Source organism: Lepisma saccharinum, chromosome 10 (assembly GCF_977018435.1).
Source record: "Lepisma saccharinum chromosome 10, izLepSacc3.1, whole genome shotgun sequence".
Taxonomy (NCBI): domain Eukaryota; kingdom Metazoa; phylum Arthropoda; class Insecta; order Zygentoma; family Lepismatidae; genus Lepisma; species Lepisma saccharinum.
The window spans coordinates 51,878,382-51,906,076 of NC_139238.1; the positions used below are offsets into that span (position 1 = coordinate 51,878,382).

General features: G+C 35.0%; 1 protein-coding gene across 1 annotated transcript in view; it reads right to left on the minus strand.

Moving 5' to 3' along the window:
• LOC145994102 (SWI/SNF-related matrix-associated actin-dependent regulator of chromatin subfamily E member 1-like) overlaps positions 1-27,695 on the minus strand; it is a 100,111-nt gene that overhangs the window by 23,652 nt on the left and 48,764 nt on the right. Inside the window, 2 exon segments of the mRNA XM_083130189.1 lie at positions 13,819-13,997; positions 18,191-18,292. Of these exon segments, the coding sequence (XP_082986315.1) occupies positions 13,819-13,997; positions 18,191-18,292 (281 nt within the window).

Sequence of the window (27,695 nt, forward strand, 5' to 3'; positions counted from 1 at the left end):
GGTGACGTAGGACCACACGCCAGATCTTTGTTAATCTGCAAGAAGCACTTACAGCTAATATTACGAGGAAATGAGCTTGATTTTTACTGTTTCACGAGAATGCTATCTTTTATACACCCAATATTTGCTTTTTCAGGTAACTATTTGTACCAGAAGCACTTACAGACCAACTCTAACTAGACTTCGACTTATTCTATATCAGGTGCTAAATTTATAAAGAACTATGATTGTGTATATTTCTGAGGAAATACGCAAAAGCAGATTACCCGATTAAAGTATCTGAAAAACAGATTTTTCTATGCAACTATATTTTCATTGATTGGATTATTTAACAGATCAAACAGGAAGACTGCAAAATTTATTAAATGTAGTTCTATAGTATAGGTGGTTTCAGAGATATAAAAAGAACAAATATAAGATTTTGCTGTTTTTGCTTCTGAGGCTAATCGCGACGCTAAGGGTAAATGGCGAGGAAATGTAACGGAGGAGAAACAGTCCCAAAAGTTATGGGCTGCATGTAAGTTAATACCACAGAGATATTACAGTAGGTGTAGTTTCTACCACCAGAATTTTTCTATCATAATAATACTGGTTATGCTGTACTGTTAGCTAAAGATGCTGATATTTGAGAAACTCAAAAGCTTATTTGCAAAATTTTAAGATAAATAATAATCTGTTAGACTGTAAACATATTTTATATCCATTCTGCACAAGATCCGATGACAAAATTTAAAAATTGTAATCGCCCAGACAGGGACTCGAACCCTGGACAGATAGGTTAAAAGCCTAACGCTATACCAACTAAGATATCTGGGCACAAGGTATTGTTTTCTTGAAAAATTAGTCATGTTAAGAAATATATTGAAACATTTGAGAACACTTTTGGTCTGGTTCGACAGAGAAGGAGACAACATTTCCAAATTTTTACAGACTGGGTGTATTTTTCCACTATAGAGGCCTTCACTATATGTAATTCGAAACGCTAAAGTTCAGCTAGCTTCCAAAACTGAGGTAAAGATTTTGTTTGGCGAGATTAACAAGTTACAATTATATCCAGTTACGGACAAATAAAGCTAAAACTCTCAGATTTACTGTACTAGCCAAGTTTTAGTAACATTTTCTTCACTTTAGTACAAATAGGTATATTTTATTTATAATTTGACAAAATGTACTAGTATTTAATTCACAAAGTTAGGTAAAAAACAGTATTTTTAAAAAATATTGTTACTGCCTTCAAATGTTATGTTATTTAGCCACTAACAACTGGTTTACACTGTTTGGCATCCTTTAAATAGGAAAAGAAGGAATTATTTGTTTAGTATTTTTATATTTATTTAAGAAAACAATTCTACAGTTTAACTTAATTTTAACAAATTGTTACTAATTTATATATCAAAGTTATGTTATTTAGAGTGTATGAAGGCGTATAAAGTTAATATTTGTACTTATCAGTTCAACTTACAATTATATTTTACACACAAAATATAATGTTTACAGTTAAATTACTTGAATCAGAGAATAATATTTTACAGTAATTGATTCATTCAGCAGTAGTCAGTACTTTTATGCATCAGTTTTCTTAATTTTCTATTACGCATGCTATTTTGGGCTATTCTTAAAATGTATTTCTAGGGCAAACTGGTTTAATTTTCTGCTTATAATGCAAAGTTGACAGTTTTCGCAAAATGCATTGTACATTTGTTATATTCTCTACTTACAATCCAAATATTATGCTTATTTAATGTATAACTAACTAACTCTCTAGCCTTCTTAAACCCGAATGTTCATGGCTGCAGCAACACATGCCTTTCATCTGTCCCTGTCCTGAGCAAGATCTATATACTCCTTTCCTTCCCTACCAATTTCCTTTAGGTCCATCTCTACATTATCCCTCCATCTTTGTTTTGGTCTTCCTATTGATCTTTTACCATCAGGTTTCCCAACAAGAATCCTGTATACTCTTCTTTCCTCTCCCATTCGTACCACATGATTACACACCTAAGTCTTCTTGATTTAATCATTCTAATAATATCTGGACATGAATACAAATTATGTACTTCTAATTTATGTAACCTTCTCCACTCATTTGTCTCCTCATCTGTTTTAGGCCCAAATATTTTCCTAAGGATTTTATTTTCAAATAGTCTCAATTTATGTTCCTTTTTCAATCTAAGGGACCAGGTTTATTTACTGTATTTAACTTTTATTTTTTGTAATTAACAAAAATTAAAAGCTCATACTGTAGTTATTATATCTTTTTCTATCAGCTTATTTTGAAATTAATATTATTAGTTATAGTCTTTGATTTATAACTATATTGCTTTTTATCAATTTATCTAAGAGTACACGCAGACAAACACATGTGTACACACGTTTATGTAAATAGATATGCCTTTTTTCAATATTTTAGTATGAAGATTGCATTTTAGCTATTTAAGCAAGGGTAGGAAAGGAAGGATTTCTGAGAATTTGTTGCAGGATTTTGTTGTCCAAGTATAGATGAGAACTGAGCTGGGAGACTGTTTTGAACATTTTCATGATAGTTTGCATGTGAACCGTATGCAAATTCAGCACTATTGACTGTGCATGCTTCTAAGTTTTGCTGTTATTTTACATCAAGTCTGTGAGACTGTAGTCAGTTTTCCCTTTTCAAGTAGTTTTTATTGATTGTATTTGTATATGTTTTGGGGACTTAGCAGTTTTATGTTATGAGGCAGTTTGTTGTAGAATATTTTTACCGGATTGTTTTGAGATATTGAGTGTCTGCTGTTTTACTTGTAATTATTTTTCTTTTTGTGTTGTGTATTTGACTATATTTTGTCCAAGTTCGTAGTATTTAGAATAATTGTTATTGACTTGTAGATGTAGGGAGTAATAATCCTTTGCAAGATGCTCTATACTTTAGTCTGAACATTATTCTTAGTGTTCACTTTTGAAGCCTTAGTATTCTGGTAGTATTACTAATGTAGAGGTAAATTAGGCTGAAATGTAGGCATTTTTCTGATACATTATACTCACTTAGTTGTTTCAGCAGGTAGAAGTTGCATGATGGTTTACTGCTGATGATGTTAATTTGCTCTTCTTATGTACTACGTATGATGTAGCTTACTTGAGTAACTGGAATTTTCTACTGAAAAAAGGATTGCTTGTCTATTTTATTTCTATGTTGTTGAGTTTGTCCATAAGCAAGCCATGTTTTTACTCTATTCTATGCCTTGGAAGAATCTAGATATATTGTGTTTGCAGTTTTATGTTTCTCTAAGGTTTCAGCTATGTAGTTTTTTAAACTGTGCTATGGCTTAACTATTGATTTCTTTTTCTGGATGCCATGTTGGTTCTGTGTATTCCTTTTGCTGCTTGAATTTGACTTAGGTTGTTTGCTTTTTTTCTTAGATTTTTATATGTTCACTATATTTTATTTTTTTTGAATTTTAATTATTTTAATTTTACATTAACTAACATATTTTACTTTAACAACAAAATAATTTACTCTAGTAAAAAAAAAACCTCTACTAACAAAAATGTACTATTAGAACTTTTAATTTTAGAGAATTGTATTTTTAAAGCTTTAACTTTGAAAAATTGATGTTTAATTACTTTAATTTTACATTAAGTAACAAATTTTACATTAACAACAAAATAATTTGCCCTAGTATAAAAACTTCTGCTAACAAAAATATACTATTATAACTTTTGATTTTAGAAAATTGTATTTTTAAAATTTTAACTTTGAAAAATTGAATTTTAACACACTTTGACTTTAACAATGTACTTTGATTTTTTTATGTAAAAGAATATTAAAAAATAAAAAATACTGAACATATAAAGATCTAAGAAAAAAAGCAAACAACCTAAGTCAAATTCAAGCAGCAAAAGGAATACACAGAACCAACATGGCATCCAGAAAAAGAAATCAATAGTTAAGCCATAGCACAGTTTAAAAAACTACATAGCTGAAACCTTAGAAAAACATAAAACTGCAAACACAATATATCTAGATTCTTCCAAGGCATAGAATAGAGTAAAAACATGGCTTGCTTATGGACAAACTCAACAACATAGAAATAAAATAGACAAGCAATCCTTTTTTCAGTAGAAAATTCCAGTTACTCAAGTAAGCTACATCATACGTAGTACATAAGAAGAGCAAATTAACATCATCAGCAGTAAACCATCATGCAACTTCTACCTGCTGAAACAACTAAGTGAGTATAATGTATCAGAAAAATGCCTACATTTCAGCCTAATTTACCTCTACATTAGTAATACTACCAGAATACTAAGGCTTCAAAAGTGAACACTAAGAATAATGTTCAGACTAAAGTATAGAGCATCTTGCAAAGGATTATTACTCCCTACATCTACAAGTCAATAACAATTATTCTAAATACTACGAACTTGGACAAAATATAGTCAAATACACAACACAAGAAGGAAAATAATTACAAGTAAAACAGCAGACACTCAATATCTCAAAACAATCCGGTAAAAATATTCTACAACAAACTGCCTCATAACATAAAACTGCTAAGTCCCCAAAACATATACAAATACAATCAATAAAAACTACTTGAAAAGGGAAAACTGACTACAGTCTCACAGACTTGATGTAAAATAACAGCAAAACTTAGAAGCATGCACAGTCAATAGTGCTGAATTTGCATACGGTTCACATGCAAACTATCATGAAAATGTTCAAAACAGTCTCCCAGCTCAGTTCTCATCTATACTTGGACAACAAAATCCTGCAACAAATTCTCAGAAATCCTTCCTTTCCTACCCTTGCTTAAATAGCTAAAGTGCAATCTTCATACTAAAATATTGAAAAAAGGCATATCTATTTACATAAACGTGTGTACACATGTGTTTGTCTGCGTGTACTCTTAGATAAATTGATAAAAAGCAATATAGTTATAAATCAAAGACTATAACTAATAATATTAATTTCAAAATAAGCTGATAGAAAAAGATATAATAACTACAGTATGAGCTTTTAATTTTTGTTAATTACAAAAAATAAAAGTTAAATACAGTAAATAAACCTGGTCCCTTAGATTGAAAAAGGAACATAAATTGAGACTATTTGAAAATAAGATCCTTAGGAAAATATTTGGGCCTAAAACAGATGAGGAGACAAATGAGTGGAGAAGGTTACATAAATTAGAAGTACATAATTTGTATTCATGTCCAGATATTATTAGAATGATTAAATCAAGAAGACTTAGGTGTGTAATCATGTGGTACGAATGGGAGAGGAAAGAAGAGTATACAGGATTCTTGTTGGGAAACCTGATGGTAAAAGATCAATAGGAAGACCAAAACAAAGATGGAGGGATAATGTAGAGATGGACCTAAAGGAAATTGGTAGGGAAGGAAAGGAGTATATAGATCTTGCTCAGGACAGGGACAGATGAAAGGCATGTGTTGCTGCAGCCATGAACATTCGGGTTTAAGAAGGCTAGAGAGTTAGTTAGTTATACATTAAATAAGCATAATATTTGGATTGTAAGTAGAGAATATAACAAATGTACAATGCATTTTGCGAAAACTGTCAACTTTGCATTATAAGCAGAAAATTAAACCAGTTTGCCCTAGAAATACATTTTAAGAATAGCCCAAAATAGCATGCGTAATAGAAAATTAAGAAAACTGATGCATAAAAGTACTGACTACTGCTGAATGAATCAATTACTGTAAAATATTATTCTCTGATTCAAGTAATTTAACTGTAAACATTATATTTTGTGTGTAAAATATAATTGTAAGTTGAACTGATAAGTACAAATATTAACTTTATACGCCTTCATACACTCTAAATAACATAACTTTGATATATAAATTAGTAACAATTTGTTAAAATTAAGTTAAACTGTAGAATTGTTTTCTTAAATAAATATAAAAATACTAAACAAATAATTCCTTCTTTTCCTATTTAAAGGATGCCAAACAGTGTAAACCAGTTGTTAGTGGCTAAATAACATAACATTTGAAGGCAGTAACAATATTTTTTAAAAATACTGTTTTTTACCTAACTTTGTGAATTAAATACTAGTACATTTTGTCAAATTATAAATAAAATATACCTATTTGTACTAAAGTGAAGAAAATGTTACTAAAACTTGGCTAGTACAGTAAATCTGAGAGTTTTAGCTTTATTTGTCCGTAACTGGATATAATTGTAACTTGTTAATCTCGCCAAACAAAATCTTTACCTCAGTTTTGGAAGCTAGCTGAACTTTAGCGTTTCGAATTACATATAGTGAAGGCCTCTATAGTGGAAAAATACACCCAGTCTGTAAAAATTTGGAAATGTTGTCTCCTTCTCTGTCGAACCAGACCAAAAGTGTTCTCAAATGTTTCAATATATTTCTTAACATGACTAATTTTTCAAGAAAACAATACCTTGTGCCCAGATATCTTAGTTGGTATAGCGTTAGGCTTTTAACCTATCTGTCCAGGGTTCGAGTCCCTGTCTGGGCGATTACAATTTTTAAATTTTGTCATCGGATCTTGTGCAGAATGGATATAAAATATGTTTACAGTCTAACAGATTATTATTTATCTTAAAATTTTGCAAATAAGCTTTTGAGTTTCTCAAATATCAGCATCTTTAGCTAACAGTACAGCATAACCAGTATTATTATGATAGAAAAATTCTGGTGGTAGAAACTACACCTACTGTAATATCTCTGTGGTATTAACTTACATGCAGCCCATAACTTTTGGGACTGTTTCTCCTCCGTTACATTTCCTCGCCATTTACCCTTAGCGTCGCGATTAGCCTCAGAAGCAAAAACAGCAAAATCTTATATTTGTTCTTTTTATATCTCTGAAACCACCTATACTATAGAACTACATTTAATAAATTTTGCAGTCTTCCTGTTTGATCTGTTAAATAATCCAATCAATGAAAATATAGTTGCATAGAAAAATCTGTTTTTCAGATACTTTAATCGGGTAATCTGCTTTTGCGTATTTCCTCAGAAATATACACAATCATAGTTCTTTATAAATTTAGCACCTGATATAGAATAAGTCGAAGTCTAGTTAGAGTTGGTCTGTAAGTGCTTCTGGTACAAATAGTTACCTGAAAAAGCAAATATTGGGTGTATAAAAGATAGCATTCTCGTGAAACAGTAAAAATCAAGCTCATTTCCTCGTAATATTAGCTGTAAGTGCTTCTTGCAGATTAACAAAGATCTGGCGTGTGGTCCTACGTCACCTATAATCCTTTGTAAGGTTCATGTTGTCCTATAAATTGTCGCTATACATACTAAGTCCCTAGTTACACCCTAAGCTTTTAGTTTCAATCAGAGAATTTCAGTGTTCAGATAGTGATTGTAGCCTCGTATAATAAACCAAATGGAAATAACCCAAATGTTGATGCACCCAAAAAACCCAGTAATACTTCTAAAATACCTTGAAAAAGGCTATAAGGCTAAATTATTCTTCTAGCATAGAAAAAAAATTAGCAAATGAACCTATGGTCCATATAGTCAGTCGTCTGTGAACTTCGTCTTGTCCTGTGAATTGTCAATATATTGATAAATGGTTATATTTTTTAAAAATAAAAGGAACAATGTTCGTAAGCGTCCAGTTATGGACCCATCGGGAAAGGGATTTCAGTCTTTATAGACACACAATAATTTTCGTTACACTAAAAATTTGGCTTCGTATAAAAGCAAATAGTTGAAATGATAAACATTTCGTGTACTTTATCCAGTAAGCCTTAGCTAGAAATACAATAACAGCGTTACAGACATAAAAATTAAGCAAGCTTTGATATTCTAGTAGCACATAATAAATATAAAATATCCTTTAAAATACTCTGACAAATAGTTGTGGGTTATCTGAAATGAAAATTTTCAAGCCCTCTCTCCTGCATAAATAGGCTCTAGAATTCACTAAGCCTCAAAATAATATTGGGTACATAAAATAAAAAGCAGATGGAGAGTGATGCTGATCGCATCATCTCCAAACAGCAAAAACAAAAGTATATGGATGGAGCCCTACCTGATATATTTTGGAAACTTTACCTAGTATAAAAGTAACAAAATACTCAGCAAACTCTAAAATAAAGAAACTTTCCTACGTAGCAGGCGTAACCGGACCTAAATAAATACATATAGAAATACAGAACCAAAAATAGCATAGTGGAAATCAGTAAACCCTAATAATAATAATAATAATAATAATAATAATAATAATATATTCTGTGGCTTACATTTTAGCTAAAAGTACTTTTTTTTAGTGTTTTTGAAAAAATTTAAATAAATACTAAACTCTAAGTTAAAAATTTGTAAATGTATACAAAACAAAATAAATAAAAATTAATACGTACCCTGCAAAAAATCAGTAAAAAAGTTGAAAACATCTCTTTGTGCATCCAAAATATAATAACAAATCCTTCCTGACTAGATTAAATTGTGTTATTTGAGTAATATTAAGCCTAAACTTGTAAAATAAACGGGTAAAACTTGACGAAACACACTTCATGTGTACAAAATATAATTCAAAACACATTTAAATTGTGTTATTTGAGTAAACTTGGAGAATAATCCTGTAAACTTGGAAATCTCTCTCTCTCTCTCTCTCTCTCTCTCTCTCTCCCTCTCTCTCTCTCTCTCTCTCTGTGTGTGTGTGTGTGTGTGTGTGTGTGTGTGTGTGTGGATGTGTGGATGTGTGTGTGTGTGAGAGAGTGCGTGTGTGTCCAAAATGTAATAAAAACACGTTCAAATCGTGTTATTTGAGTAAATATTAGGCTAAACTTGTAAAATAAACAAATAAAAGTTGAGAACACACACTCTGTGTGTCGAAAATGTAACTAAAAGTCTTTCTTGAACAGATTGAATTGTGTTATTTTGGTAATAATAAGCCTAAACTTGTGAAATAAACAGATAGAAATTGAGATCACACACTCTGTGTGTCGAAAATATAACTAAAAGTCTTTCCTGAACAGATTGAATTGTGTTATTTTGGTAAAAAAATAGGCATAAACTTGTAAATAATAAATTAAAAGTTGAAAAAATCTCTTTGTAAATACAAAATTTAATAAAAAATGTTGCCTGAATAGTACAAATAGTGTTATTTTGGTAAAAATTAACATAAAGTTGTAAAATAATAAGTTAAAAGTTGAAAAAATGTCTTTGTGAGTCCAAAATTTAATAAAAAATGTTGGTGATTAGTACAAATAGTGTTATTTTGGTAAAAAATTAATATAAAGTTGTAAAATAATAAGTTAAACGTTGAAAAAAAAAATGTCTTTGTGAGTCCAAAATTTAATAAAAGTGTTGCCTGAATAGTACAAATAGTGTTATTTTGGTAAAAAATTAACTTAAAGTTGTAAAATAATAAGTTAAAAGTTGAAAAATGTCTTTGTGAGTCCAAAATTTAATAAAAAATGTTGGTGATTAGTACAAATAGTGTTATTTTGGTAAAAAATTAATATAAAGTTGTAAAATAATAAGTTAAACGTTGAAAAAAAATGTCTTTGTGAGTCCAAAATTTAATAAAAGTGTTGCCTGAATAGTACAAATAGTGTTATTTTGGTAAAAATAAGGATAAGCTGTGAAAATGTTTGACATAAAGTCAAAGTTTGGTAAAAAATAAACTCAAAATTAAGTTAAATAGCACACAGTAACATACATTTACTACCTAAATCAATAATCAAAGGGTCCTAGGTTCATTACCCCGTGATAAAAGCAAATGGTGAAAACTGTAGGCCCCGTCCCTAATAGCTCTCCCTTCTTCATAGTACAGATAAAAAAAACCTGCGCTAAAGCGTCCTGTGCCTTGGAGGCAAACCTGAGCGGAATATTAATTGGCGGCGGAAACCGCATAGCTTCAGAGATTTGACCCTTGCTGCACATTCTCAGACATCCTTTGTTGTCTGGTTGAATACCTCCCCTGCCCTACAGTATTGCATAGCTTTCCCCTGTTCTTGCGTACTGGTTAACCTTGAAAAAAATGGTTCTGAAAATCTACCGACGCGTTCTCTGATTGGTCAATCAGGTTCTTCCTTTGTCCTGACGTTGTGACGTCATTTGACCTTGAGCGCGCTTCCCCAAAATTCCTTTCTCCTATACCTGCGCTGAATATTAATTCATTCTCTCTGTCTGGCATCACCGCCGAGTCGAGATTCTGACACAGTATTCTGTCTAGCGTCTGAGATCATCGTGTTTCATACCATAATAACATACATTATTACATAGTACTAATTAATAATATTACATATCGTGGGTTCGAGTACCGGGACCGTCCCCAATCGTAATTGGACCTGTACCTACAGCCATTACCACCGTTCATAGCGGTTCATAAACCATAGAAAACTTATTTTCAATACTATAAACATTAATATTAACATTTTATACATTACATACTTTGCAGTAATGAATATAAAACCATATGCATAACATTTCGTACCTCTAATTACCTTCTATATACATATTTTTCATAAAATAAATAAATATATATTCATAAAAAGTTATAAACATGCAAATACATAAATGTAAAGTACTCTAAGTACTTGCTAATGAATTCTAAGTACATGCGAATTAATTAAAACCCGTGCAAATTAGTTCTAAGTACGTGCAAATAAAGGACCACCCACGAAGAAAACAGGCCTTGGCGCACATCAATACTACTGCTAATATTCCCTGCTGAACCGGAATTGAATTGATTTAATTCCTGACCCTTTAACAACACTGGTTGAAATTCATTTTTTTACAAACAACCATATTTTTAACGGCTATTTCACATTAATCCCATACGATATACTGAGTTATTTTTCGCAATGTTCCAATGAAAGGTAAGAGATTTTGGCTATTCCTTTTTCTTCCTTGATGTTAAGTAGATCATATTCGTCACGCGCCTATAACGTTACTAGCTAACATTTGTGAATTGTTCTTTCCTTGTAACGTTAACATCTACCATACTGAATTTATTTACGTTCCTTATGCAGATGGTATGTACCAACTGCATTTTGTTCCGTTCCGCTACAGTGGTTTACATGTTGCTACATTCCTATGTAACGTTAATTAACATTTGGCCTTTCACTTCATTCCGTTACGGAGGATTGCATTCATTACGTTCCTATGTACCGTTATTTACTACCATGTTGCATTTCGTTACGTTTTTGTAACGCTAGTATATACCATATTGCATTTCGTTACTACTTTCCTTGTAACGGTAGTATATACCATATTGCATATTACGTTATGTTCCAATGTGCTCATTTCGTTCCGTTCCTTTATAACGTTAATATCTACCATAATACATTTTGTTACGTTCTCTGTAACGTCAGTATATAACATATTGCATTTCGTTACGTTACATGGGTACCAGCAGCTGAACCATACTCTTCCTCCTACAAAATGGAACGTACCGTGTAACGCAAATTGGGTACGTTACGACTCCCTGGTTGTAAATCTAAGACTCTTTTATTTATTTTTACTTTTATTTTAATAACTGATAAAAATGTCCGAAATGGACATGTTTGCGTTGATGTAGATTTTGCCTCATTTCCAGTAAGTGCTAGTATAATTCAACCTCGATTTGCATCAATAATTCACATAAATAACGTTGATTTTAATGACGGGCAAGCACGGGACATTTGTCGGCAATGAGGATGCAGATGACAGAGGGTTAACAAAACACTCATAAAATGAAATCTTCTGTATGTAGCACATAATTAAGATTATTTATGCAGTATGTTTCACAAATCACTCTGGGATTTTGAAGTTTGCTGCGTAATAGCTCACTCACATACACAAGTGTCAAGGAGTGAGGGAAATGTTCAAGGCTATTTTGTGTGGATGCCATAGGTTTGTCAGCCATTTCTCCGCGTGCCCTGCAATTTGCTATATCACTCAACCTATGGTCGGTAACGCAACCTTACTCTATGTGACTTTTTACATGTGCTTGTGTTTATATAAATATATTGTGTTTACATGCATCTCTAACCAAAAGATTTACCAGAGCATTGACAAAGAATAATGGATGCAGTTGCTACCAACGGCACTGTATGGCAGGAGCTAGATTGAACGACCGACGTCTGTCAAGTCACCAAGGAAGGGCATATCAAATATTTATAAGGTGGGTTAAAAACTTCTGATATTTACTCTATTCACGGACATGCTTCCTAACCCTTGGGTGAGTTGACCCATGAGCTACCGCTTCGGAAAGCCCAAAGGGACTTATGAAATGCCCTGTAGATATGCAATTTGTCAAACTGATTCATTGAATTGATTTATTTTACTTCATTTTTCTGCCACTTTTGGCTAATCGCGAATATGCGAATGGTGATAAGATGGAAACAATGAAAGTACAATTACAAACATTTATGGATAACACAACACAAACCCCACAGAGGAATCAGATGTCAAAGACTTGATAAAGTGTAAATCACCAAGCCTGAGACCTTATGTAAACAAACCGTCTCACCGATTCGATGTATCACTGAACACGGAGACCTTTCCGCATGCATAGAACTCGCCAAGTTAAAAGTGGCACTACTTCCTTGCTGTTCACATGATTATTTTTAGAAAATAACCAATGTCATAAAATAGCATTATGTACACAAATATCTAAGCTCATTGAAAGTTACAATGCATATTACTACAAAATGTTCACACTTACCTTGCCTTGCCATGTCACCAAGTTATTTTACGAAGTGCACTATATTTGGCGGAACAAAAATCGTTATTATGATGCTTGTCAAAGTTTCCAACTGCAATAAATTTACAAACTTTATTTGTTTTGTTTTGATCATCATCATCAATATATTTATTGGACTTACAGCATTGAATATGGCTGTTTATTCCCATTATATATTTTATTTACATAAGATACAATTTACATAAAATCTACAAATACACTCCTATCTATATCAAATCTTAGAAATATACATTACCATGTTATATAATTTTGTCTAAAAAAAATGCAAGTAAAATATATTCAATTCGCATGCAAGAAAGAAGCCAAATTTATGGGAAATGATTACTGGTGCAGAGAGTTAACCATAAAGGTGAAGCAATAAGTACAAAAGAAAGAGCATTGGGTTTAAAGTAAGATGTCATTTGCGGCAGCGTATCCCATACTACAAATTGGCTGTTGTTTTACCTCACGTAATGAATCCTGTAACAACGTTGGATTTTCGAGTGGATTATTTTACTTCTATGAGTTTGCAATGCTTTCTGCATGCACGTGGTTTTGTTTACAGAAGGTCTCAGGGTTTGTGATTTGAACTTCAGTCACAGCTTCAGTCTCCAAAATGCAGTTCAGGGTGTACTACATGGAAGGGAGGTTGGCATTTGAGTGTCTTTGTAAAGGGCCACTCCTTTCACTCCAAATTGGTCAATGTTGAAAATTTTATTTCTCATATAGTCTACAGTTGTTACAAGCATAAAAACACAGTTTCTTGTAGTGACGTTTCAGGAAAACACATGCTTTGCTTGCCTTTCTCCCTTCCCTTCAAAAAAATGTATTAATGTTTGTAACAACCGTAGACTACAAGAGAAATAATTCTACAATGCAAGCAATGCCTACATACGAGAAAAATTGTTGAAAATTTTAACAGTAAACTAATACCCTGATATGACACAATTGATTCATGAAGTCAGTTCAGATCATTTTTAAAAATCCCATCCATGATGCCTGTAATTCACATAAAATTCATATAATTATGTGACAACATAGCTAACAATTACATAGACAGAAAAGAATTTTCCAGTCCCATTGGCCAATAGTACAAACATTAACTATACCAGCACATATAACAGTAGTTAATTAAAATTAAAAAATATATAAGCAAATACACACCTCAGGCTGGGATGAGAATTTTCAGAGTCCGGGGCCCTGTCCTCTTCTGATTTGATGTCATCGGAGTCAGCTCCGCTTCCTGTTCCCTTCTGCCGTTCCTCCCGTTCCTTCTTCAGGAGTTCATACTGGCGCTCCACCATGCATTGGAATGTGTCATCGTCCACTGCACGCTTGCAATGCTGGTTTAGAAATTAAAAATAAGTAACTGCAAAATACTTGTCAAGACACTGAAAGCAACGAGACCATAAAATAAATAAAATTAAGGCTGAGCCGTGAGTCTGCAAAAATGAAGCGTGACACTTTCAAGGAATCTAATTATCCAGGAAATTATGCACAATTTGAAGTTTCCATTGAATTTGTACCAATATTATGTGAAAAACTCTATTTTATGACTACATCAGTTTCTATCTTATACCAGGTGTAGAAGTATGAAACCGGAATTTGTTTGCAAGAAGTAAACGGCTGGTGTTTGCAACTGAGAAACAATAAAAAAAGGTAAAGTGCTCCCCTGTGCATAGCACCACGCCATGAAGGCGTATAGGGGGTGTGGGGGTAACGCCCCACACTGAGAAACAATATTTTATTCAAAGTAAGCTCAATTGCTAGTTACACATTTCTCCCACCTTTCCGGCAGGTTATGAATGCCACGCCAAAAAAAAACGTTCTTCTTTTGAAGCGAACCAGTCCGCGAGCCATGTTCGTACATCTTCATACGAATTGAAGCGCTGTTCTGCAAGAGCGTGTCCCAGTGAGGCAAATAGATGATAATCTGAAGGAGCCAAGTCGGGAGAATACGCCGCATGCCCTAGTATCTCCCATTTGAACGCCTCGATTGTTTCTCGGATCCGTTTTGCTGTGTGTGGTGAGGCGTTTGTCATGGAGCAGGATGCCCTTGTGTTGCCTTGCTTCATATTCCGGCCGTTTGTCACGTAATGCTCGATGTAAATTGATCATTTGCTGTTGGTAGCGATCTGCGTTAACGGTTTCACCGGGTTTTAGCTTGCAATTCGTTGTCTTCGAACTTTTTCGGAGGTTTCCCACGTTCCTCGTTTCGCAAGTCAAAATCGCTACTTTTGAATTTCTTGAACCACTCGAAACACTGTGTTTTCCCGAGAGCATGTTCGCCGGAAGCTTCGACGAGCATTCGATGCGATTCTGCGGCGGTTTTCTTCAAATGATAACAGAACGCCAATGCTGTCCGCAAATCGTAGTTCGTAGGCACAAAACTCGACATGTTCCGGGTGTGCAACACCTTCCTCTGTCTGACACTCGGGTTACTATGTTCCGATATAACGTCCTCGGGAGTGGCGGGCAGCAGCTGGCGCTGCTTACGCGATCTTCCGCGCCCTCCACTGCCGGCTAGCACCATCTATCGGCCAATTCCGGTTTCATACTTCTACACCTGGTATTATCATGTAATTTCTTAATATTCTAAAGTAAAACTCTGGTAAATTGATGCTTATACAGGTTGGGCCATATTGATGGGACACATTTCAAATGCATATGTGGAGCATGTAGAAAGCAACATTTATTACCAAATATATGGAAAACACTGCCAAAGGACGGGAGTTTTGCACTGTGTTCAGTGTTTGAAGATTACATCCCTGAGATGGACACAACCTTGACAAGAACATTCTTTGGCTCTTAACAGTCATGTTTTAGCATAGTTTTGTGCAGGGTTTTGGCTGGGATGGCCGCTATCTCCCTTCGGATGTTGTCCTTCAGTTCATTGATGGTAGTGGGGTTTGTAATGTACACCTTGTCCTTTAGGTAACCCCACAGGAAGTAGTCCGGTGGAGTTAGATCCGGGGATCTGGATGCCCAATTGACTTCACCAAATCTCAAGATGAGCCATCCCAGGAAGTGTCGTCGAAGGGTTGTCATTGACACTACTGCTGTATGAATAGTGGCACCATCCTGCTGCGGCCACATGTCTCTTAGGCCAAGCCGTCTCATTTCGGGTGTGAAGAATGTTTTCATAGGCACTTAATCTGCTGTCTTTCACGGCACTTCACATCATGTTTTCACGCTACAATTTCAAAATTTGAATTGTGCAAAGCCTTTCCAGAAATCTCAGGGAGGGCAAGTGCCCTGCCCCCTAAATGACAAGTTGTACACCAGAAGGCCCACTACCATCAATGAACTGAAGGACAACATCCGAAGGGAGATAGCGGCCATCCCAGCGAAACCCTGCACAAAACTATGCTGAACATGACTGTTAGAGCCAAAGAATGTTCTCGTCAAGGTTGTGTCCATCTCAGGGATGTAATCTTCAAACACTGAACACAGTGCAAAACTCCCGTCCTTTGGCAGTGTTTTCCATATATTTGGTAATAAAATGTTGCTTCCTACATGCTCCACATATGCATTTGAAATGTGTCCCATCAATATGGCCCACCCTGTATATGCAGTGAAACACTCACTCACTAATATTAACGAATATTTTGAAACATTTCAATTTTCAAACACTGGTATGAGTTCAGCTCTAATAAAAATACAAGGGTTATTTTTTAAGTAAGGTCCGTTTTGCAATAAAAATGAAGTAAGTAAATGTTTTTCAAAGAAACATTTATTTTCTGAATTTACATACACTTCTCTATTTTTCTACATAATTTCCTTGCCGGTTTAAACATTTATCGTAACGAACTACGAGTTTTTGGATACCCTCCTCATAGAACTCTGCCGCCTGTGATGATAGCTAATTACTCATGGTCGTTTTCACTTCTTCATCAGTGTCTAAACGCTTGCCACCCAGGAAGGTCTTCAGATGGCAGACGAGGTGGTAGTCGCTAGATGCAAGGTCTGGAATGTGTGGCAGATGATCGAATAGCGAAAAGATTTGATTAGATCTTGAGTTTGAGCCGCAGCATGTGACCCTGGAGTGTCATGAATCAGTACGACACCGGCTGACAACATTCCACGCCCTTTGATCTGAGTGGGAGGTATTCGATCATCTGCCATACAGTCCAGACCTTGCACCTAGCGACTACCACCTCTTCCGCCATCTGAAGTCCTTCCTGGGCGGCAAGTGTTTAGACACGGCTGAAGAAGTGAAAACGACCGTGAGTAACTGGCTATCATCACAGGCGGCAGAGTTCTATGAGAGTATACAAAAACTCTTAGTTTGTTACAATAAATGTTTAAACTTGCAAGGAAATTATATAGAAAAATAGAGAAGTGTATGTAAATTCAGAAAGTAAATGTGTTTTTTTTAAACAATTACTTACTTCGTTTTTATTGCAAAAAATAACCCTCATACATTTGTTTATGGATAAGAAACAATAAAGTTCTTAGTCCTACCTGAATTATAATCCGTAAAGAACTGTACGAAAATACTGGCCTTTTATCTTAGTGTTTTGTTTCTGTTTGCTTAATGCAATGCAACTAAGACTATGTAAGGTATGCTATCACATTTGAAGCAAGGTAAAGTTCTTGCCTACTGTTCATGTTTCCAGAGGGAGGGGGAGAGAGATAGAAAGAGGGGGAGAGAGACATACGCGAGAGACATGGGTCTTGGAGGGGGGGCTCGAGCTGCCCCCCCCCCAATGTTATCGATGTGAGGCCAGAGCCCAAGAGGATGTAATGTATTATTTTGCTTCTCTTGTAAAGTTTACTCTGAATTGTGCCACATGAACTTAACTTTAAATACACATTTGAAATGTTCTACACCAACAACTTTGGGGGGTTGAGACCACTAAACCATCAACTTTGGGGGGGGGGGGGGGTAATGGCCAGAGACACAACTTATTACTATATACTAAGTATATAATTATGAGTATTGTTAACATTTTTACTAAAAAGAGTTTCAAAATAAGATGTTCATGAACTAGGAGAGTGGATGGGACGTTTAGGCTATAAATGGCTCTCACATGACATTCAGAACGAGATGATTGATATATTAGGGAGATCTCTTTTGCGCTCCGTGGTAGCAGATATCAAAAGTCGGGAATATTTTGCTATTATGGTTGACTTGTGACATATCCATCCGTGAACAATTGACATTTTGCATTCGAACTGTAAATGAAAATTTTAATATTTTTGAGGAATTCATGGGCTTTTACGAGATTCCGAACACTGAGGCCAAAACTTAAAAAAATGTATGGAGGGAGGGAGTCATTCATTAATTTATTTCAGTGATCAGAGCCCCCTCCCCAATAATTTTGACAAGTCGGCGCCCCTGGAGAGAGATAATAGTGGAAGCAAATATGATGAGGCAAAAGATTAAACACAAAAGACAATTAAATAGCTAGATAAATATGCCTGCAACCTTCCCTAAGATCAAATTCCGGAATTCAGTTGGACAGAATGACAAGAGGGCCAACAAGGGTTTCAACACTGCAACCCCGTGAACCAGCTCAGTGCTAGTGTTTACCTTTTTGAGTTCGTCTTGAAATGTCTCGCTCGCCTCCAGAAATTTTCTCTTCTTGGCTTCAAATTTTTCTTCAATCTGCTGAAGCTCAGCTTCAAGTTTTTTCTGTGCAAATGGAAAAAAGACCTGATTACGCACTGAACAAAGCAACACAAAAAATGACATCAATATGAAAATCTTACATATACAAATACGTTTCCTGTTCATGACTCAGTAACTTCACCCACCCTAAGAGGTCTCACATTTATGACAGCAGCTAGTCAAAAATACTCGCATATCCGACAAACCAACTTTAACAGGGACAAATTCGAACTTTAAACCTACCAAGTAAATTATCCCGAACATTACTTGTTAGGGTTTTATGTAAATAAAATATTTTTTTCAGATTAAAAACCTCAATACCTATTTTTGTTTAGGAGGTACATTTGAAAGTCATTCTGTAAATATGTTAGAATCTCCAAATTCTGGGTTGGTATGAAACTGAGAAAAGAATAGGTAGGGGAAAGTGGGGGAATCGTGCGCGGCGGGGAATCGTGCGCACCACGTTTCCGAAGGTTCGAGCCAGAGAATGAGCTTTCGATTCATGCTATAACCTAGCGGGCGTCTCAGGAAATACTACTACATTGGGCTTTTCGCGCCAGTTGTATTGTGTTGTGTGTAGCGAGTGGATGTTTGTTTTTGTGTCCATTGTTGTTATTTTGCTGTTGACGAAAATAAGGAGGTATGTCTTAAATTTTTACTCTAGTGTTTTGAACTATGCTTGTTTCGATAGTGCATGATCATGTCTATACACGTGTCTACTTGTTACGAGATTAACGTTTTTATATTTTTTTCTAGAAAGTAAATTTTTTGTAAGGTTGGTGTGGGGCAATGGTGCGCTTCGGAGAAAGGGTGCGCACGATTCCCCCGTATATGTAATTGAATGCGCACAATTTCCCCAAACGACATTAAAGGTGAAACAAGTAGTAATACCCAGGTTTTTATTTTGTTCACAGATGCCACGAAATTACAACAGAAAAACTGAGAAGAACTCCTACTCTCAGGGTAATCTGAAAAACGCTCTGGACGCTATCAAAAATGAAGGAAGAAAAATAAGGGAAGTTGGCAGATGGTTCAACATACCTGAGTCTACTTTACGGAAAAAGCTTGTAGAAAATCGTGATCTGCCTACTCCAACCCGGCTTGGAAGAAAATCAACGTTTTCTGTTGAAGTGGAAAGTGAATTGAAGGACTATGTTCTGACACTGGCAAAGTTATTCTACGGGTTAACTCCGAAAGAATTAAGACGCATAGCATTTAGATATGCAGAAGATCACGAAATTGTACATTCTTTCAATATGGAACAGGCTCTAGCAGGTAAAGACTGGCTGTACGGATTTTTAAAACGAAATCCCGATGTAACTCTACGACAACCCGAAGGAACAAGCTTAAATAGAATTACTGCATTCAATGAAGAAGAAACGAAGCTATTTTTCTCAAATCTTCAGAAAGTTATGGATGAATATAAATTTGAGCCGAGGCAAATCTACAACATGGATGAGACAGGAATAACGGTCGTCCCAAAGAAGTGCCCGAAGATTTACGCTGCGAAAGGTATGAAGAGGATTGGTGCTGCTACTTCAGCAGAAAAAGGGCGCACAATAACTGGTGTTTTTGCTGTCAACGCTGCTGGATCTTATATTCCTCCAATGCTGATTTATCCGCGGAAACGTATGACACCTCAATTACAAAGAAATGGTCCTATCGGGTGTTCTTACAAGTGTTCGAAAAATGGTTGGACAAACGCAGAATTGTTCACTGAGTGGCTAGTTCACTTCCAGAAATCTGCAAAACCCGCAGCAAGTGACCCAGTGCTGCTTATTTTAGATAACCATGCAAGCCATATTTCAATCGAGAGTTATGAATTCTGCAGGAATAACCACATTCATATGGTATCTCTGCCACCGCACACATCACACCGGTTGCAGCCGCTCGACGTAACATTTTTCAGTCCATTGAAAAATGCATTGTACAGGGAATATGATCTTTATTTAACTACAACTGGCCATGAGAGGGTGACAGAATATGATTTGGCTGAACTCCTAAATCATGCTTTCATAAAAGTTGCAACAATGGAGAAAGCTGTTTCAGGTTTCCGCTCTACAGGAATATTTCCCTTTAATCCCGACAAGTTTCAGGATCATGATTTTGCTCCTGTTCAGGACGTTACACTTGTTATCGCTGAAGATTCTTCCTCTCCTAAAGGTTCGAACAAATCATGTGGCATTCCGAACAGTGCAGATAGAGACTTAGTGGAAGAAAACAAAGATTCTTCCTCTCCTAAAAGTTCGAACAAATCATGTGGCATTCCGAACAGTGCAGATGAAGACTTAGTGGAAGAAATCATCCATCCAAATCCTGATAATAATGTGCCTTCAACATCTGCTGCAGGGACAAACTCTTTCCTTTCCTTTGTCCCAATGGGATTACGTCAAGGAAAAGGGAATGATACCAAAACTGTAAAGAATTCTCGGCGAGCAAAACAACATTCAGAAATTTTGACCAGTACGCCCATTAAACGCAAGTTAGAAGAGGCCCAAAAGAAGAAACAAGAAGGAAGTAAGAAGAAGTTGGACAAAATAACGCGACACCATAAACTTCCGTGTGGAATGAAAAGCATCAAGAAGAAGCTGATAAGGAAAAGGCAACTTTCAGAGTCGTCTGAGTCAGACACCGAGGATCAAGAAATTGTTTTTGATGACGATGAATTGGATGACGTAGACTTAGAAAGCGGACAAGGCAGTGCTTTGATTGTACAAGACACTAATGAACGTTGCGGAATTTGTGGTGATTTTGGGAAAGACGGTGAATTATGGTATCGATGTGTTTATTGCTGTGAATGGAGCCATGCAGAGTGTACTGGTGTCGATACAGCCAACAATTACGTGTGTGATTTTTGTAATCGAAAATAACATCGTCTTCCCCATTAATTTTCTTTCAATTTTAAATATTGAAACAGCAATTCAATTGCCTTCTACAATTGTAAGGCAACCACTTTTAACACATTCAATTTATATGTTGTTAATCTGATATATAACTACATACATTTTTATTTGCTGAACTATTTATTAATGCGCACCATTGCCCTACCCTTGCGTATCATTACCCCATAGGTTGGGGAATTGTGCGCAAATGCAGGTTTGCATTACATGATGCATTACTCACGTACACACTGTTTTCTTTCAATTATAATTATTTCATTCAAAAGGAGAAAGAATGAAAAAGTATTAAGCTAAATTTCATATTTTCTCAAGCAAAACCTTTCCAAATATAATGAAAATTGCTTAGGTGCGCACAATTCCCCCACTTTCCCCTATAGTTTAACATGTGTTGAGCTAAGGCGCACATTTTATGAGAGCAGGCATCACGTTTGCTACTGTAATGTTAATTGTAAAGTGATATATGCAATCGCTGCTCTACTATATGTTAAATTTTGAGATATGAATAGACAAAGGTGCTTTCAACGGCAGTTCCAGGTTTTACTTTGTTGCACTTGATGCTAGAGTATGAAGCATTCCTGAAGTAATTGTTCGGGATTGCGATTAAGAGAGAATTCCGAACGAGTTGCAGTTCGCTTTTGTTGTAATAAGAAGTCATTGCTGTTTAACTTCATGGTCAGACTTTAGGGAATCAGATTAAGAAATCTGTATTTGTAAGCAATGCAATGCAACAAATTGGGTCCACTGTATTTATGTGAAGTTATTTTATATTTCAATATTCTATATTCTTATTTGCTTCATTTTCGAGTATAAACATGTTGTCACCTCTAAGAAATCTCTAGTATTCTAATTGTGATTTGAGTTTGACATAATTCTGGAAAATAATTTATAATATTAGTGTAATGTTTCTGATGTTCTCACCGCCTACTATGCTGTTCATTTTTTTTTCAATTAGAATTGTGGTTGTAATAGATTAAGTGGAATTTTGAAAATCAATTCTGGAAAATAAACGAGAAAAGAAATTTGAAACATATATCATAATATCTCAATAATCTTAAAACAAGCTCTTTGTTATTGTATCGAATGTTGGACTCTTTTGTAAAATATCTTTTTTTAATAATAACAAACTCTGCATTGATTACCCTGGGAAAAATTCAGGATTCTGTAACACACAGGAAAAATCATTTAGAGTTTGTGTGGGAATTGTGAAGTAGAAATTAGGATTGAAATAACAATATTCTAAAGCCTTGTATCTACGTGCAGTGGCATAGGAATATTTCTGATTTGTAGTGGTAGTGAAGCTAACAAAGCTCTATTTATTGTGCATGTCAGCTTCCATGTGTGTGTGTGTGTGTGTGTGTGTGTGTGTGTGTGTGTGTGCGCGCGCGCGCGCGCGCGCGCGCGTGCGTGCGTGTTTGTTTGTTTGTTTGTTTGTTTGTTTGTTTTTTATATTGTGTAGTAGTTGTGGTGTGTGTGTGTTTATATTGTGTTATAGTTGTGATGTGTTTGTGTGTGTCTTGTGTAGTAGTTGTGATGTGTTTGTGTGTGTCTTGTGTAGTAGTTATGCTGTCTAATGTGTTTGTGTTCGTCTGGTGTAGTAGTTGTGGTGTGTGTGTGTGTTTATATTGTGTTATAGTTGTGATGTGTTTGTGTGTGTCTTGTGTAGTAGTTGTGATGTGTTTGTGTGTGTCTTGTGTAGTAGTTATGCTGTCTAATGTGTTTGTGTTCGTCTGGTGTAGTAATTGTGCTGTCTAATATGTTTGTGTTTGTCTTGTGTAGTAGTTCCTCCATTCATATCGGGGGTTAGGCGTAGAGCTGACAACTCTGCACTGTAAAAAGACATGTCAAGAAACAGAAATATAAGGCCATGGATGTTCCCAAGGTAAAATATTCCGGAGGTAAAATAGTCCCCCGTTCGGATCTCCGGGTGGGGACTACTTTGGGAGGTCCCTGGACTAAGGATAAGATCTACGTTAGGAATAAGGATATTAAATTAGGCACCTGGAATGTTCTGAGCCTTTACCGGCCTGGGGCATTTCAGTGTACAGTTAATGAGATAGTGAAGTATAAATTAGATGTAGTAGCTGTCCAGGAAGTTAGGTGGCCAGGAGAAGGGAATTGTAAAACTAAAAATTATACTTTTTTCTATGGTGGTACTGAAAACCATAATTTTGGAACAGGGTTTTTCATAAATAATAGAATTATCTCGGCTCTTAAAACAGTAGAATTTATTAATGATAGGATATCATATGCAGTTTTACAGGGTAGGTGGTGTAAAATTATTTTAATAAACATACATGCACCAACGGAAGATAAAGATGATAATACTAAAGATGATTTTTATACAGAGTTAGAACAGGTCTTTGATAAATTTTCTCAGTATGATATGAAAATTCTGTTAGGTGACTGTAATGCACAGATTGGCAAAGAAGATACATTTAAACCCACGATTGGTAAAGAAAGTCTTCATGAATTAAGTAATGATAATGGTATTAGATTGATTACTTTTGCAACCTCAAAGAATTTAATTGTGAAAAGTACCACTTTTAAACATAAAGATATCCATAAATATACCTGGTCTTCTCCAGATGGTAAAACTCATAATCAGATAGATCATATTCTCATTGATAAGAGAAGGCATACTAGTATAATTGACGTTCGTACACATAGAGGTGCTGACTGTGCCAGTGACCATTATTTAGTAATTGCTAAATTAAGAGAAAGACTCTCAGTGATAAATCATAAGCAACAAAATCTAAAAGTTATAAAATTTGATACAGGAAAGTTTGCTGATGAAAGAATTAAGAAAGATTACCAAATTAAACTGTCAAATAGATTTGAGGTTTTGCAGGATTTAAATGATGATGAAAATATAAATGAAACAGACGTAAATAAGAATTGGGAGCACATACGTAATGCAATAGAATCAGCAGCTAAAGAAAGTATAGGATACCATAAACCGAGAAAAAGTAAGCCATGGTTTGATAATGAATGTCATAATCTAATAGAAATAAGAAATCAGGCTAGACTTAGGTGGTTAAATAACTCGGATGATACAAATCTAAGCAATTATAATATAATAAAGCGAGAAGTTAACCGCACGTTTAGAAGTAAAAAAGAGATTACTTGAAAAGTAAAATTAACGAAATTGAAACAAACAGCAAAAATAAAAATATCAGAGATTTATATAAAGGTGTAAATGAATTTAGAAAGGGGTGGCAACCTAAAGTAAACTTGATAAAAGATAAAGACGGTGATTTTCTAGCTGACCCAAGCGATATTCTAAATAGATGGAAGAACTACTTTAATGACCTTTTAAATGTCCATGTAGGAGATAAATCAGAAGTAAATGAAGTACACACAGCAGAACCTTTAGTTCCAGAACCTAACTTGACTGAAGTTAAAGATGCTATTAAAAGGCTTAAGAATAACAAAGCACCTGGCATTGATTTAATACCAGCTGAGTTATTTAAATATGGTGGAAATTCATTAATATGTCAAATTCATAAATTAATTTGTTTAATATGGAATAAAGAAGAAATCCCTCAACAGTGGAAAGAATCCATAATTGTTCCTGTGTTTAAAAAAGGTGATAAAATGAACTGCAATAATTACCGTGGAATTTCTCTACTCTCAACAACATACAAAATATTGTCAAACATTCTTTTAACAAGACTAACCCCACATGCTAATGAAATTATAGGTGATTATCAATGTGGATTTAAACGTAAAAGATCAACTACAGATCAAATTTTTCACATCAGACAGACACTTGAAAAAAAGTGGGAATATAATCAAAATGTCCATCAGGTATTCATTGATTTCAAAAAAGCATATGATTCGGTCAAAAGAGATAAATTATATAATATGTTAGTAGAGTTTGGAATACCTACGAAGCTTGTTAGTATGATAAAAATATGCACCAGTGAAACAGAAAGTAAAATTCGTGTGGGTAATAATATGTCTGACAAATTTATAATTCACGATGGGTTAAAACAAGGAGATGCATTATCTCCATTGCTCTTTAATTTTGCCTTAGAATATGCTGTAAGGAAGGTAAAAGAAACTAAAGAAGGACTAAAATTAAATGGTGTGACTCAGTTGTTAGCATATGCAGATGATGTAGACTTACTGGGGGATGATATAAATACGATTAAGAATAATGCTAAAATATTTTTCAAAACTGCTAAAGAGATAGGTTTGGAAGTTAACAAAGAGAAAACTAAATATATGGTTACAGGCCGAAACCAAGTGTTAGGTAATAATCAAAATCTAATTATTGATAACAACTCGTTTGAACCAGTTTCCAAATTCAAATACTTAGGAGTAATATTAACAAATGAAAATAATATTAAAGAGGAAATAAAAAGTAGGCTTAATTCAGGAAATTCATGTTACTTCTCTCTTCAAAACCTTTGTCTTCTCGTTTAATATCTAAGAAACTAAAAGTTAAAATATACAAAACAGTAATTTTGCCTGTAGTATTATATGGGTGTGCAACTTGGTCCCTTACATTGAAAGAGGAACATAAATTGAGAATATTTGAAAATAAGATCCTCAGGAAAATCTTTGGACCTAAAAGGGATGAGGAGACAGGTGAGTGGAGAAGGTTACATAATTTAGAACTACATAATTTGTATTCATGTCCAGATATTATTAGAATAATTAAATCAAGAAGACTTAGGTGGGCAGGCCATGTGGCACGAATGGGAGAGGAAAGAGGAGTTTACAGGATTCTTGTTGGGAAACCAGATGGTAAGAGACCTGTAGGAAGGCCAAGACGAAGATGGAGGGACAACGTTGAGATGGACCTAAAGGAAATTGGTAGGGATGGAAAAGAGTATATAGATCTTGCTCAAGATAGGGACAGATGGAAGGCCTGTGTTGCTGCAGCCATGAACCTTCGGGTTTAAGAAGGCTAGAGAGTTAGTTAGTTAGTTATGAAAATGTTACTAGTGACCAGTGGTCTTTACTGGTTAACTGAAACAATTTTTAATTATTGTACATATTTTTTATCATCTCCATCTAGATAAATTAGATTTAATAAAATAAAAGAGCAATGCAGCCATAAAATTAAAACAAAAACACAAGTCCGACAGACTCAAATTTTCTGGCAGTTTTTATAATCTTCATAATATTTCAATCTTTACCTAAAATTGCACCTGGATTTTTCTTTACCCAAGGAAATTTCCCTTCATGTAGCAGCACTGCATCTCCCAAGTGCAGCAGAGAAAACAGGCAAAAACAAGCAGCTTTTCCCAACCAACGTTTTTTTCTGTGTTGGAACCAAGCACGTTAGCCACATGTTTTTCAACAGCCATTTGTCCCCTTCTCTTCAACTACCTCACCCTCCTGCATACAACCAGTGAGGAAACTAGATCATCAACCAACTGTCTGCATTGGACAAGAGATCACTGTCTTACATAAAACAGTCTCTAAGTTCTATAAATTACTTAAATTCAGGTGTAAAAGCATGTTTTAATAATTTGCATAATATATAATGAGCAACTCTCCATATATTAACCTTTAGCCACCCGAGCCTCTTTCGCATGTAACCCCTTGTCGCTCTAGCTGATTTTCAGCAAAATGCAGTTTTATAAATATGACTGTAGATCGGACGCTAATTGCCGTAGACAGACAAATGATATATCGTTTTACTCGGAATGAACCACAGATTCGGACTATATAAAATTTATGCACATTCGGCGTATATATGAAGGGAGGGGGTTGAACCTGAAAATTCAAGATTTTTTTTTAAAAAAATTGGGGTTTTGCCCCCCCTCCCATCCCGACAAAAAGTACAAAACATTGTAACAATACACATGGAAATAATCACTACAGTTTTAGGAACACGAAAATAATTGCACTATTATCATATGACCAATAGAACACGACTTGTACCTCCACTGCGTGCCACTGACTCTTTCCGAATTTACGTAAGTGCACATTTGGTCCAAAAGTCATTGGAAAAAAAGTACAAATATGATGTCTTTTGTACTTACCTCTGCTGCTGCAACTCCCATACTTAGTCTGGAGACTCTAGAGCCATGACTCTCACTGATGGTACTCCATAAAACATGGCTCCAGACACATCACACACGATGCAGCGGCATTTGGTTCGTGGCCCGCACGATGCACATTGTCGCTGTTCTCTTACCATTTTGAGGAAATGGCAGAAGCCACGCACCTCGTACCACTTAGCGTGTGTAGAAGATGGTGTTCTGGCCCCAGATGGTCCAGGCTGTGCCGCTGCTAAAGTCGTTTTCACGTTCAGAAGACACAACGCCGCTTATGGAGAAACCGCACAGTGTTGCCAATACAGTGCTAGCTCATGTCGCCAGGAAATATCAGCTTCCTTCACAATGAAGGTGTTACATATTTTGTATATATAATGATAATTATATGTAATAATTAATATTAATATTATACTGTGAACGTTACAGTTCATTAGCATGTCATTTTCCCATTAGATTTAATTTAATACACAGGCACATTTAATATTCATTCGCCTTTCTCTGTAATATTTTCAT